The following is a 15,103-nucleotide window of genomic DNA, read 5'->3' on the forward strand; positions in this document are numbered from 1 at the left end:
TAGCTCTATCTTAACATAGCGTTTGTCTAGGAATAATGCTAGGCAGCAGGCTTGTTGGAGGTAGTCTATATGGACTACTACTCAGCATGCTACTATACAGACTACAGAAGGGGGCACCAAAGAACAAAACTAACTAAATGCAAAATTCTAAAGTGAATAAGTCAGGTTTTCTGACAGGGTAGAGGTGATGAGAAGGGGTTACAGGAGTTATGGTTTGATATGGAATTTTTAAATGTCATTTAAAAAAATGTTTCAAAACCACCACATTGTACACATTGTGTGCATGGTATGATCTGATTACGGTTACCATCATTTTTCTTCTGCCCCTTCAATCGTTGGCTACACATTTATGCAGCTGGTCTTACATTAGGCCCGATTCTGCAAAGATTAAGGCAGGTGCTTAACTTTAAACATGTGAGTAGCACCACTGAATTCAACAACATTCAATCTGCTGTGGATACGAACTACCACAGCCCTTACTGAGGATGGAAAATATGGCCCTTACAAATTGACTAAAAATCATGGACTCAGTTCACTCTGGATTACACAGGCACAAACCAGGAATAATTCTATTGAATACAATGGAGTTACACTGCTGTAAAAACCACCAGAGGAGGGTCAGACCAAAAATAAGTAAGACATACAGCATGCACATGTATATTGCTTATATGTAAAGCTACAAGAGATCTAATTTACACCTGTATTTATCTATCCATCTATACGTGTACTTCTATCTCTCTCCACACACAGACCATGTCAAAATTCTCTCTCTTATTCCACATGAGCAGATCCTGATTCATACTGAAATTCTTTGGGGCAGAGACTATGGGTGAAATCTGTGAGACTATGGCCCCACTGAGAGAAAAGGCAGAACTCCCATTGCCTTCGACAGGGCCAGGATTTCACCCCTTGTGTCTATAAAGCTCCATATACACGTATGGCGCTCTGCCCCTCTTATGTTCCTTTTTGTTTTGGTTTATCATTAAGAAGTCCAGTGTCATCTGACTCTTGGCAGGAGAGTTGGAGATATGACGCATAGCAAATGTGAGAACAACCTCATACTCACCCCAGGCCTTTTCCATACAAAGGGGATGGGGGGCTTCTCACTGTAGAAGAGAGAGGAGATATTGGCTGGGAAGTCGCAGTCCTCAAATAGGGTCCCCTTCTGCTGGCAGTGGCACTTCAGCTCCTCATATGTCTGGCCAGAGGAGTGTGTGGCATGAGCACTCTGAGGTAGACGGGGAGACCGCGGTCTCGCGTCCCGGTATGTGTAAGGCATTGTTCTGCTCCACGGGCAGTAGCAAAAGCTCCAGTGATCACAGAGATAAACGGGAGGTGGAGGATCAAGGGAAGGGGGGAGAGAAAAATGCCAGCAAGCAAACAGAAGAGAAAAGAAACAAGATGCTCTCTACAAGAAAGAATGAAAAGAGCCTGTGTGCTGCGGGGAAGTGAAAAATGTGCCCAAGCACCTCCTCTTTTGCACCTGTTTGAATGACAGGGAGACCTCCCTGTCCACCTGAAACAACAATAGAAAGGAACGCCCTGAGAGCAAACAGAAAAACCCTGTTTGACCTTTTTAGGAGTTCCAGCTGCTTGGCATGCGCCCTCTGGTATACTATCTCAGGAACCGCAAACAGGAGTTAAGAGAGAACTCTATTTCGTTCATGTGACGTGAACCTGCTGCACCCAGGAAGAGACAGCAAGCATGTGAACACCCTCAAACCAACCCTTTCTTACTCTAATGATATGGCCAGGGTGTGGAACTATTTTCTTTGCTGGCTGAATAACTTTGAGAAACGCCACTGTGCATGAAAATCTCTCACAACTCCTGATAGAAAGTTACCTAATTATGGGCTCTCACCAGTTAGGTTCCTTTCACCACTCCCTATCCCTGATCAAAGGTCATGTGAGATAACCTCTGCAAGGAGGCCGCCAATGCCCCAATCCTCCTTCATATAACAGCAGAACCAGAAGGAACTCCAGAGCTTCTTCACAGACTAAGTGGCACAAGGGAGTCTCCTTCCTGCTATGTACTCCATGGGACAGGACAAGGATGGGAACTGCCCATAGGCCCAGGAATCTTCAGCATTGAGTATGATATCAAAATGAGGGAAAGTTATGTTGAAGGAGGGAGGGATGATGAGGGGTGTGGGTGGAATGCTCACAGGATGAATTGCCCAGGATGTTATGTGGAGTGCAGACACAGCATGGCTGGGTGGTGCGGGAAGGTATGTGTGTGGGGTTTGAATGGTGAGGGAAGGGGGCACTTTGCCCTGAAAGGGGATTTTAGTGGGTTGTGGGGAGGGAGATTTGTATACATTGTAGACCATGTTTTGGAGCAAGATGTGTATATAACAGCTACCTAACTAAGCAAACCTATTTTTGTGGCCCATGTCTATCCATCCTTCTATTTCATGAACTTTTGTTTGTAGCTTTCACAGCATGTCCATTAGATTGTAAAATCTTCATGCTAGAGAGTGTGTCCATCTATCTGATCTGCAAAGTGCCTAGCACAGTACGAGTGCTGTGAAGAAATAAAAGTAAAAAATACTATTTCAAAGCCAAAATTGGAATGGACATTCTTCCAGGCCTGTAAAGGTTGAAGATGCAGACTACTTGACAAAAAATATAGCTAATGTATTACAAAACACTGCCTTGTCATGCAAACACTGCTAGCTTTTCTTCCATTTTAATTGGTACTCTGCCAGCTCAGTCAATCTTGCTGCTAAGATACGATTTATGGAAATCAGTTAGGTGAATCAGAATGCATTCCTTTCTGTTCTGTTCTTTTCCATAACAATGTGGGAAGGAAACCCTTCACTTTCAGAGTGCGTATTTCCTTATTTACCTCCCAGAATTGTATTATTGCTATGACTGCCTAGATACCCCAACTGAGCTCAGGGCCCCACTGTGCTCAGCTCTGCATAAGCACATTGTAAGAGAGAACCCTTGTTCTAAAGAGCTTACAGTCTAACCAGACAGGACAGACACAAGAGGTCAGGGGAACAGAGCCATAGAGAGGGGAAATGAATTGCCCAAGCTTACACATCAGGTTAGTGGAGTGCAAGAAAATAATGAAATGATTTTGTGATCTTCATGCTCATGATGGGCGCAAGATTGATAATGCTGAAGATTCCTGATCTGAAGGAACCATCACCTGTATGGCTAAGTGGACAATTAAATCCATTCAATTTCTGGTGAAACTAACAACCAGGATGCAGATTACAGTGTTGATTATTGTGATACTCACATCTGGACAGAGTAACAACCCATTTCACGTAACTTGCTCACAGCTTTTGGATGCTGCTGGGCTGGATTTGAACTGGTGAGCTAGAAGCGAAAGGCCTTGTGTCTTATTATTCCTCTCTTGAGCAATAGAACACTGGTTTTTAGCATTGTGTCCTCCCTTCGAACTCTCAGAGCAAACACATGTTGCAAGAGGCAGTGTGATGTCAGTCTGTTCATAGCTAAATGTGACCATGTGAATGGACAGATGGTGACATTTAAAGGGAAGTAAATGTAGTGCTTGGGATAGCTGGGAATACCAAAGTCCTTTCTGTTCATCCACAGAACAGGTACAACATGGGTAGCAGCAGTGCACACTCCTCCACAGTGTCTCATTTAAAACCTCAAGATCCAAACTGACCACTCCAGGGATGAGAAGACAATTCAGTCCTTGGTCTCCGCTTCACCTGCCAGGAAGGGAGCTAAGCTGTGGTCAGCTGTGATGTGGATGGATTGAGATAAACTCACTTCCTGCAGGCCACTGAAAAACCTTTGATTTTGTAATTCATTTCTGTGGGGTGTAAATATCTTAATAGGAGCTACATGTCCAGACGTACTCTTCAAGGGCACAGCACGGCGACATGAGGGATGTAAAGGCTGGCAATTCATGCTAGGGCTGAATTCTTGTTCTTCTTTTCCTCCAGGCACCATTAAACATCTCTTCACAAGATACCTTGCAAACAGTTTTATATTTCCTACAGCCAAGGTTCTTATGCTTTCTCATAGTGTGGGCCACAGGCTAATAGAGATTGTCTCCTAGAAGCTGGTGATCACACGGATCCAACTCCCCTCCCCCTGGTGATCACCTGGACATGGCTGACCTTTCACTGGTGATGGCACAAATCTGTCCCCACTCCGGCTGGCGACTGCACAGACCCGCCTCCAGGCCCGTTGGGGATCATACAACACCCATATGAAGGGTAATATCAGGATAGCACTGTATTTTTTGTCTGTTAAAACAGTTTAACAGGTGGCCACAAGGAGGAGCGTCAGCACTATGTGCCCAGCCAGCTCTCCATAATCCATCAGCAAGTGCTCTGCTCACCACAGTCTGGGAACCACTAAACCACGCTAGGTTCTCTTCTCTATGCCTTCTTCCCTTGTGCTCTCTGATGATAATTCAGTGTTCTCGTTTTGTCTCTCTCTAATCCATCTAGCTATGGTCTTATAACACACCCATCGCGGCAGTAACTGAGCATCAGTGTCCCCATTGTATCTGAACAACTAAGCCCAGATTTTAAAAGGTATTTAGGTCCCTAACTCCCACTGCAATCTATGTTCAGTGGCTATTTCATGCCTTTAATAAAATCAAGTTTGCTACATGTCTCCTTGTGAAGTTTCCCTCCACTGCTCATTTCTGTCATTGCGTGTCATATTGGCAAACACTACCAGCTCTAATTTGCTTGGAGGTTTGTTGTTTTTTTTTTTAAAAGACTGCTATAAGTAAGCCCAATGCATAAAGACCCTGGCTCAGACCTGTAAATCTTATGCCTTTTCTCTGCCTTCCTTTGGGTGAGATTCTCACCCCCTCCTTCAGCCTCAGTATAGCTGGTAAAAGGGTCACGGCACCATAAAGGACCTTGAAAGCCTTGGGTCTGACCAGTGGAGAATTCCCCCAAATACAGGAACGGAGGACGCCATCCCGAGCCCTGGCATAGGGGTGTGCCAGAGGCAGGGCTGCAGCATGGACCACTGCTGAGATTCTGGACAGTCATGCTGCCCATAAGGAAGTAGAAACAAGCTGCCATAACTAAATTATACCGAGGTTTGTGTTGGACTCCGGAGCAGCCCAGAATCAGGAGGTAGAGCTTAAAGCCATTTTAGCCCCCACCTCCCAATGGCCTATGAGTAAAATTTTTGGTGGGGCTCAGGGTTGAAGCCGTCACAGGGGGCGTAGGAGCCAGATCCACCTATACTTGTGGATCTGGGAGGGGTGAAGCACCACAGGTAGGCATGGCATGACAGAGGGGAGGAGCCCCATGTGCCAGCTTGCAACACCACTCAAATTTGGGGTGGTGGGGCAGGTAACCTGGGCCACCTCCTTAACAAAATTCTCCTTGTGTCCCTGGATCAAACATTGGTGGGGCGCAGGGCCTGCAGGCCCATATGACCCGGTGCCTATGCCTGAGAGTTCTGCGCTCTGTCTAGGCACAGCACACAATCTCCTCCTTGGTCAGTAAACTTGTTGAGTGTGTTTTTCTTAGTCATATTTCTATTATTTCTCTGCTATCCAGACCTGACTGACTCTTACCATTCTGGGTTTAAAGCGGGTCACTCCAATGAAACAGACCTGATTATGGTCTTTAATAACCTTTCCGTTGTTAAATCTCTTGGTCTGTCGTCATTTTTAATTTTGCTGGATTTAGCCACAGCCTTTGACCTGCCTGATTTTGTAGGACTCTTGTTCATTGGTTATCCTCCACATAAGCTGAACTCGACTTGATTCATCCTACTCTAAAAGATTGTTGCAGGTTATATGAATTTATCCTCATCCCACTAACACTGCGAGTAGACAGTGTTTTGAGGGTCACTGCTGGGTTTTGTCTAGAGTATTTTATCATTTCCCTTGGGTCTGTAAGGATACAATTAAACATTTAAATAAATTACAAGGCTTTAAATACCACCCATATGCTGATGAAGCTCAATATCTGTTTCTTTCCTTCTTGGTATGATATTTAAACACTAGTCTCAGTTTATATTGGTAGATTACCTCTGAGTTTCACATTGAGGTTTAAGTTCAAATGCTCCAATCACAGTCATTAAATCACAAAGTTTCTTCTTGGCTCAAAGTTGCTCAACTGGGCCCAACGCTGTGTGAAACTCCAGCCAACCTCACTCATACCTTGGGTCAAGTTCACTGAAAGGATCACAAGCTGCAGCAAACCTTTCACGAATCAGGGTCATGTTTTGGGGTTTAACGACCGTTCAAGCCAGCTGAAATCATTTCCAGCATGGAGTTTTTGTGGAGAAAGTTTTGTTTGGTGTGGAGTCATAATATAACACTTAGTACACTTTTTCTGTTGATCACAAAGTAGTCTGGATAGATGGGTAAGCGTTTACAGAGGGGTGAACACCGATGCTCAGACAGGTTAAGTGATCAAGTGCACACAATGAGTCCATGGCTGGGTTGGCTCTCCTGTGCCCTATCCACTGGACCACCCTGTCTGTCTAGATGTCACTTGCTATACATTAGCCAAATGTGCTCAGAATGTTTCAGATTTACTATTCTGTCTGAAGAACAGAGAGAAAAAAGATTTTGAAGATCAAGGGTGAAAATCCCTCAAGCCAATAAAAAATGCATTAAAAACAATAGATACCAAAAATTCTAGTCCAATTAATGCTCATTGTTATTATTAAACAGTTATATTGGGGTAGTGACAAATGGTTGTAGCCATGTTGGGGCCCATGGTGGCAGGCACTGTCCAATCATCAAATAAAAGAAGTTTCAGTCTAAAATGTTTTGTCAGTATCTGCAGAGTACAGTACACAATTGGTCTTGGTCTGCACAGCACCTCGCATAATGGGTCCCTGGTCCATGACTAGGGCCCCTAAGCACTATGGTAACACAAATAATAAATAATAATAATCTTTACTCCAACTCTCTGTGTCCATCTTCATAGCCAAAACTTTGGGTTTGTTCTGTGGGATAACTGATGCACATTAGCTCTCTTGCTGCAAAACCCTAGTGAAGACAAGTGTGTTGTTTTTACCACGATGTAGCTAGGAGAGGTCAACACAATGCCCCTTGCCTGCTGTTAATCTCACTTAGCTGATCTCACAGCAAAACTACAGTGCTTTGTCTCCACTAGGATTTTACATCGAGATAGCTAACACGCGTTAGTTATCCTGTGGTAAAAAACACACCTTGTTTGTCACTGAAGACAATGCCTGTGGTTTAAGTACTTCATTGCAGGGGGAGCTGGTACTGTCCTCTATATTAGGTTGCCTTGCTTCACACTTCCCCTTATAAAAGAGACTTGAGACCTTGTTTGAGATACTTTTCCACCTTCACTGTTTGCAGCAGGCGTTTGAAAATCATTCCGGGGTGCGTGTGTGTGGGGGAGTGTGTTTCTATGAAATTCATTTAGGTTTTGCTGAGATACAAGCACTTGAAAATCACCATTTTCTTCTTGTTTGCATTGCTCAGGAAAACATTAGTAGCCTGACAAAATAACTAACCATGAACATTACTTCTATCCTCTTGTGCATAAGCATTATACAACAGTCTTTATTTACAAGGGAACATACTTATTTTTGACAGGACCCTTGCCTCAGCACAGGAAGGATGCATAAGGAGACAGAATTAAGGTTGCACAACTGTAACTGTAACTCAGGCATTCCATAACTTGCAAGTGCTTGAATTTGCAACATAAACAACATCTGTCTAATGTAGTTTTATATGTAATATTTACATACAAACCGCTTTTCATAGAATCATAGAATATCAGGGATGGAAGGGACCTCAGGAGGTCATCTAGTCCAACCCCCTGCTCAAAGCAGGACCAATCCCCAACTAAATCATCCCAGCCAGGGCTTTGTCAAGCCTGACCTTAAAAACTTCGAAGGAAGGAGATTCCACCACCTCCCTAGGTAACGCATTCCAGTGTTTCACCACCCTCCTAGTGAAAAAGTTTTTCCTAATATCCAACCTAAACCTCCCCCACTGCAACTTGAGACCATTAGTCCTTGTTCTGTCATCAGCTACCACTGAGAACAGTCTAGATCTGTTTTGTGCTTTAGTGATTTATATTGTCACCAAAAATCCTTAATTTAAAAAGCTGTATATTGTCAGTTTGAACAGAGTTTATTCTCCTGAACAGAGTTTATTCTCCTTAAAAGCAGTTATCAGTCCCAATAAGTACAATAAATTTCATGCAGAAATTTAGTACAATAGTTTTCTTGGACTTTCATTATTGGGTCCTTCAAAGTCCTGACAGGGAACAGAGAGGACTCTGGGAATTTCTTAATACCTTTTCCACTAAGAATACTTTAGGCCAAATGTATTCTTCCCTATCTTTATGCCTTGGATAAAATTTTCCACTATACAACAATCCTGATGTCACTCACTTTATTAGAAACCTAACTACTGAACCAAGGAAAGAACTAAGGTAACATTTTATTTCAGGTCTTTGATTCTTTACATTAAAAAAAAATCAAAACAGAATGAAAATGGATCCCAAACTGCAGCACAATAAATATTTGTTAAAGTATCCAGTAAAAAATGGAAGACCATGAAATTCTGATTTTCAGAACGACTGTTATGCTATTTAACTCTGAAATACAGAAAATTGACAAGTTATAGTTTTACTTCCTGTAAAACAATAGTAGATATAGCAAATATCTAAAGCTTGGTCTGCTTTTGTTTAAAAAATTATAGGCTTAATAAGGTAAAGGAATAACACTGTCCCCAGTGACTATTTGATAGCCACACCTACGAACATTGTATAGTGTAGTACACACAACACACATATATTATGCATTACAGATGATAGGGATCTAGCGGTATAGCTTCACAAGGGGGCAGAATCGGATAAGAAACTAGGCAGTGTAGTTCTAAGAGGACTTGTTAACACCCTTTTCTGTGGTGTGAATTTTCAATTACTTCAAAGCTTAGACCAGAAAATAGTTACACACAGGCATTTCTACTCCTATGCAGAGCAGCGTTCACTGTGAGCCTATGCTGACAGGATTGTAGCTAGCAAGTCATTGGCAGACATGTTGTCTTCTGCCTACAGAAGGTCCCTAATCTTCTGAGGCAGAGCTACCATCTTACAGAATAAGATCACATAGTGGAGGCAGCTAGACACAGAGCTCTACCAGTATGTTCATAAAAGACCTGATAAAGAACCAGAAAAACTGACAGGCCACTAAGATATATTGTCCCAGTAAAATAAAAATGGCATGCTATGTCATAAATAGTCTATGCATAGCCCTCACCTACTGTTTACCAAATGTACCTAAGTCCAGCTTCACAGTATTCCTTCTATTCCTTAATTTTGAAATATATGTACACATTATTAATGGTAATAGCTCACTCTCTCTACATATCTATCAGAGTGAAGCCAAGACTGGGATTTTGAATCAAATTGCTTGACATTTCAGAGAAGTTCAGATTCCCATCTGTAGATCCAAACCCAGTTTGGTTCTGGAGAGCATCTCAAACTGGAAGAGACCTAGTCAGTCAGTTCTGGTTCAGAGTGACCAAAATCTTGTGCGAGCAGCTGAGTAAGGGCCTGAGCCAAAGCCCAAAGGAATCTTCCCACTGATTCATTGGGCACCGGATCAGGGCCCTAATGAGGTTTTTGCCATTTGAGACTGAAATCTCACAAGAACTATTCAAAAGATTTCAGGGCTATTGAATGTGAACCCAAGTCCTACTTTAAAACTACCATGGATCTGAAAACCACCTACACAGCTCCCTTCTCCAAATCCTTATCTCTTAAAATGTTTCTGCCAGTTTGAGTAATACTTCCAGTTCTCCCAGTATTCCCCACTTTAAGAATGGGGAACCTCTCTCAAATTGGTAAATGTGGGAAACTTAAGTACAACCACTGTACATATATCTAGCACTTTTGACCCTAATGCATTTTACAAACTATACACCTATAGCACTGCTAAATTGCAGCCACTTCTGGGATGGAAGGTAGCAGCCAGCCAGTGCCCAGAATACTGCCCAGTGATGAGAGGGAACATTTTGTCTTGGAGTGAAAAACAAAAATAAAAATGCAATGATTTTTTTTTTAAACATCCCTGCAAAGCAGACCAGATTAAAGATCTCTCACACACAGTAAATTTGTATGGAACTTAATTTTTCACCTTGGAAAGTTAAAGAGATTAGGATATTTGCTTCCTGGGACTGTAGGAATTTAAATCCCAAGGCATACAACATTACGTCCCTGACAGCAATAGCCAAGCCTCTTCCCCCACACTTGTCTGTGATGCAATAATTAAATAAATTGACGGAGCTTATACTGCTGGTTTCCTCAGATGGAAAGCATTGGGGTGGGGTTGCGCTGCCTCCCTTGCACCAGGCAATGCCAGTGTAGCAACATTCAGCAAGTCTCACTATATAGTGTTCTCCTCTGGGCTCTCCCCAGGTAGAACACTCTTCAAGCACTGCCACTCAAGCGGTGTATTTCCTTTCCTTCCCTTGAGCAACGCTGACAGAGAAGCCCCAGGGTCTAGTAGATAAGGCATTGGGCTGGGAATCAGGAGATCTTGACTCTATTTCCAGAACTGCTACAGACTTGCTGTGTGACCTTGGGCAAATCACTTCCACATTGTGTCCGTGTTTCCCCTCCTATCCTTTGTCTGTCTTGTCTATTTACATTGTTAGACCTTTGGGGCAGGGACTCTCTTATGACGTATGTGTACTGTATCTAGCACAATGTCAAGATAGGCCTCTGTGTGTTACTGTAGTGATAACAACCATCTGTAAAGTACTGTGAGATACTTTAGGATGAAAAACTGTGCACACACACAGAGGAATATTAGTTATCCTTATATAGGAATCATTTAAAAAATGCTGTTAAAAACATTGCATCTTCCATGGGGAGTGGAGGGTGGGAAAAGAGAGAAATTTATACAAATGCAGAGAAACCTCTGTACCCTGGACCTGCAAACAGAAGTCTTATCAAACCAAACGTAATTATAAGATGGAACAAAGTGAGCTAGTGTTAATATAAACTCATTTGTAGGTAATAAATCATTAGATGAGCACCACAGATAGAATATCAATGCAGTGCAGATCTTCCTCAAGGGCAATATTCCTTTGGAAGCTTTCTACGCTCCGTGTACCAGTAGCCATGATGATATTTTGAGGAGGACTGAGTTAATTAAGTTAAGCAAAGAATAACTGTGTTCAAGAGCACGAAGGTACATTCTGAACAAATTGCTCAGCATGGTAATCTACAAAGCAACTGTTTACTTTGCTCATGACTGGGTGATTGGGGGAGCCTAATAGACTTACGGGAGGCTTATTTGGCTGTTTCCTTCTAGAGGAATTTGAATGACTCATTGGTGGATAAACTGGGAATAACTGCCAGAGTTTGGTATATCATTAAATTATATTAAAGAGTGGGATTATTCAGGAGCAGCAGGCATAGCAATTGGACATCAGATACTTACGGTAATACCAGGGTACAAAATATATAGGAATGACAGGATAGTCATGCAGGTGGGAGAATGGCATTAGATGTGAAAGAAAGCATAGAGTCAAACATAGCAAAAATCTTAAATGAATCAAACAGTACAATAGCATCTCTATAGATAGAAATTCCATGCTTGAATCATAAGAATATAGCAGTAGGAATATATTACCAACCACCTGACCAGGATGGTGATGGTGATTGTGAAATGCTCAGGGAGATTAGAGAGGCAGTAAAACAAAAAACTCAACAACAATGGGGAATTTCAACTATCCCAATCCTGACTGGACACATGTCACCTCAGGATGGGATGCAGAGATAAATTTTCTATACATAATCAATGACTGCTTCTTGGAGCAGCTAGTCCTGGAAGCCACAAAGGAAGCGGCAATTCTTGATTTAATCCTAAGTGGCGCACAAGATGTGGTCCGAGAAGTGAAATAGCTGAACTGCTCAGTAAGAGCGATCATAACGTAATTACATTTAACATTCCTCTCTTGTAGGAGAGAAAATACCAAAGAAACCCATCATAGTAGCATTTAACTTCTAAAATGGGAACTACACAAAAATGAGGAGCGTAGTTAAACAGAAATAAAAAGGAAGAGTGAAATTCCTGCAAGCTGCACGGAAACTTAAAACACACCATAATAGAGGCTCAAACTAAATGTAAACCCCAAATAACAATAATAAAAATAAAAACAAATAAATAATACTAAATAAAAAACAGTAAGAGGACCAAAAAATGCCACCATGTCAAAAAAGAGACATTAAAATTGGGAAAAGTACAGATAAGGAAAACAAAGATGATTGGGGGTATGGAACAGCTTCCATAGGAGGAGAGATTAAAAAGACTCGGACTGTTCGGGTTGGAAAAGAGATGACTGAGGGGAGATATGTTAGAGGTCTGAAAAATCATGACTGGTGTGGAGAAAGTAAGGAAGGAAGCGTGATTTACCCCTTCACATAATGCACAAACCAGGGGTCACCCAATTAAATTAATAGGCAGCAGGTTTAAAACAAACACAAGGAAAGTACTTCACAGTCAACCTGTGGAACTCGTTGCTAGGAGATGTTGCAAAGGCCAAAAATATAACAAGGTTCAAAAAAGAATTAGACAAGTTCATGGAGGATAGCTTCATCCATGGCTATTAGCCAATATGGTCAGGGATGCAATCCCATGCTCCGGATGTCCTTAAACCTCTGACTGCTAGAAGCTGGGACTGGATGACAGGGGATGGATCACTCAATAAAATACCCTGTTCTGTTCATTCCCTCTGAAGCATCCAGCACTAGCCACTGTCAGAAGACCAGACATTGGGTTAGATGGACCATTGGTCTGACTCAGTATGGCTGTTCTAGTGTTCTTATCTAAGGGACAAAGCTTTTATGATGCAGAGAGTCCCAGATCACTAGTGCTCTACCTTTTTAAACTAAGTAGCACAACCCCCCCCCAGAAAACCATGAAGCCTTTTGAAGGATCATTGCCTGAAATAGCTGCAGTGGCAAAGTCTATGCAGAGCCATGCTGGCAAACAGTTGTCTCCTCCTCTACATTCTACTCTATTTATCCTCGATCAGGAATTGTGCATTAGCCTCTTTGTGGCTAGCCCCATCCAGAATCTGTGCTGCAGAATCACTGCTGGACCACAACTATGAATTTTGCTTAACATACCTGGCACATCAGCAATGAAGCTGTTCAATGCATGAGCAGCTTCAGCTCAGGCATTTTCCCAACAAAGTGATAGCACTCTACATCCCAGGGGCTTGTATCCTTTTTTCATTGGACTTCTCACTTGTGATGGACTGGGGCTTAGATGCCCCCTTGTCAACGTCCTTCCATGCTGTGTGCTCTGATACAGGTACCTTGTCTCATCTTTTTTCCTGTACATTTGCTCTCCTGTTCTCCAGTTTCCCTCTCTCCTCTTTTTTGCTTTCTGTTGCTTAGTTTCTATTTTTGTTTTTCAAAAGAAGTTAGGAATCAGGAGATTCCCAGCTCTGCCACAGACTTCTGGGTGACCTGGGGCAAGTCACTTACTCTCTTACTCAGTTCCCAATTTTCTGCTTGTGGGTTCTCTCCTTTTCTCCCACCATTTGCCTGTCTTGTCTATTTAGACCAGGGGTCAACAACCTGCAGCACAGCATGCGAGCCGATTTTTAGTGGCACTCTGCTGCCAGCTGGGGTCCCAGCTGCTGGCCCCACACATCCCACTGCCAGCCTGGATGGACAGAACCCCAGGTTGGCAGTGGGCTGAGCGGCTCAGCCTGCTGCCGGTCTGGGGTTCAGTCTGCTGCCCGTGCTGCCGGTCTGGGGTTTAGTCTGCTGGCCTGGGGTTCAGTCTGCCGGCCCCTGTAAATGTACAATTTATTACTGGCACGCAAAACCTTAAATTAATGAAGACTTGGCACACCACTTCTCAAAGGTTGCTGACCCCTGATTTAGATGGTAAGCCCTTGAGGGCAGGGACTGCCTCTTGATATGCTACTATACATCCCCTAGCACAGTGGGGCCCTTTTGCTGTAGGTGCTACCTTAATACAAACTAAAACAGATAATAATGTTTTTGCTCTTCTCTTGTTTTCTCTTTCCCTGCCCCCTGTTTTCTCACACCCAGTTCGGTTTTCTCACACACAATAAATTCTCTTAAAATAGTGCTTTTTTAGCTCTTGTAGGAAGCAGTGAACTTCTGTTTCTTTGGAGATAGCCATGATAGGTGAGTCACAGGATTTGTGAAGATCTGGCCCTCTTCTGGGCAGTTATCCAAGACAAACTCCTGGAAGCCCTTACTCGGCTTTTCCTTGGCTTCAGTAGGCATTCTGAGTAAGAATTGAATGATACCCAGCTGAGGATTGGGCCCTATATTACTGAACACAAGGTGACAGTGACTGAAAAATCTCCTTCAACTTTAAACCTCGGAGCTATTAGACTTTCCTTCTTGTTTATTGTCTCCAATTAGTCACAAATTTTTCCACTGTTCTTCACCGTGAGAACTTGTAGCAAATGCTGAGGTATTCCATAACATCCCTGTTTCATCATATGTACTTTGAATGCTGTGATTCGATGTTTTTTTATGTGAAAATTGGGCAAGCCCTTCGAACAGCTCCATGCTCACCAGCTGCCTTCAGGGAATAGCATTTTCAGAGATTGAGGGCAGAAGTCATCATTGTATATAAATACAGAAAAAACAGGAAAAAAACATTTACCAAACTATTTCTTATCAAGTTTTCATTATAATAGTTAACAAAATCACTTTGTATAGTCTTTTGCCATCACAGATCACAAAAATAAATAAATTAGGCTCAAACCAGGGACAGTATTGCAACAGTTCTCAGAGGGTAAGGGGGAAATTGGTTTTTTACTTCTGTACATAAATCTATTTTTTAAACAAAACTTGCCCTCCTCACTCTGTTTACTTTAAAATAGGTCACTCATGTGCAGCAAAGTGAGCCTAGAGAACATAGGTTTTGTAGGGTATGCAGAAATTAAATTCAGGCCCCAATACAACATATATAACAGGGAGCAGGGTTCTCAAAATTATTCATAGTGCAGACTTCTTAAGAGAGAAAGGGGGAAATTTTCAAAAGCACCTAAGAGATGTAGGAGACCACATCTAATTTTTAAAGTGATTTAGGCACTTAGGTGTTTCCCAATGAGACTGACACCTAAGTGCCTGAA

At 42.4% G+C, this 15,103-nt stretch overlaps 1 protein-coding gene across 1 annotated transcript in view; it reads right to left on the reverse strand.

The window, feature by feature from the left end:
* CAPN9 (calpain 9) overlaps positions 1-1,406 on the reverse strand; it is a 48,555-nt gene extending 47,149 nt beyond the window's left edge. The window contains exon 1 of the mRNA XM_048843916.2: positions 1,067-1,406. Within this exon, the coding sequence (XP_048699873.2) occupies positions 1,067-1,279 (213 nt within the window). The 5' untranslated portion in view covers positions 1,280-1,406. The remainder of the gene's footprint in view (positions 1-1,066) is intronic.
* Between the last annotated feature and the right edge of the window lie 13,697 nt (positions 1,407-15,103).

Source organism: Caretta caretta, chromosome 3 (genome assembly GCF_965140235.1).
Source record: "Caretta caretta isolate rCarCar2 chromosome 3, rCarCar1.hap1, whole genome shotgun sequence".
In the NCBI taxonomy this organism is placed as follows: domain Eukaryota; kingdom Metazoa; phylum Chordata; order Testudines; family Cheloniidae; genus Caretta; species Caretta caretta.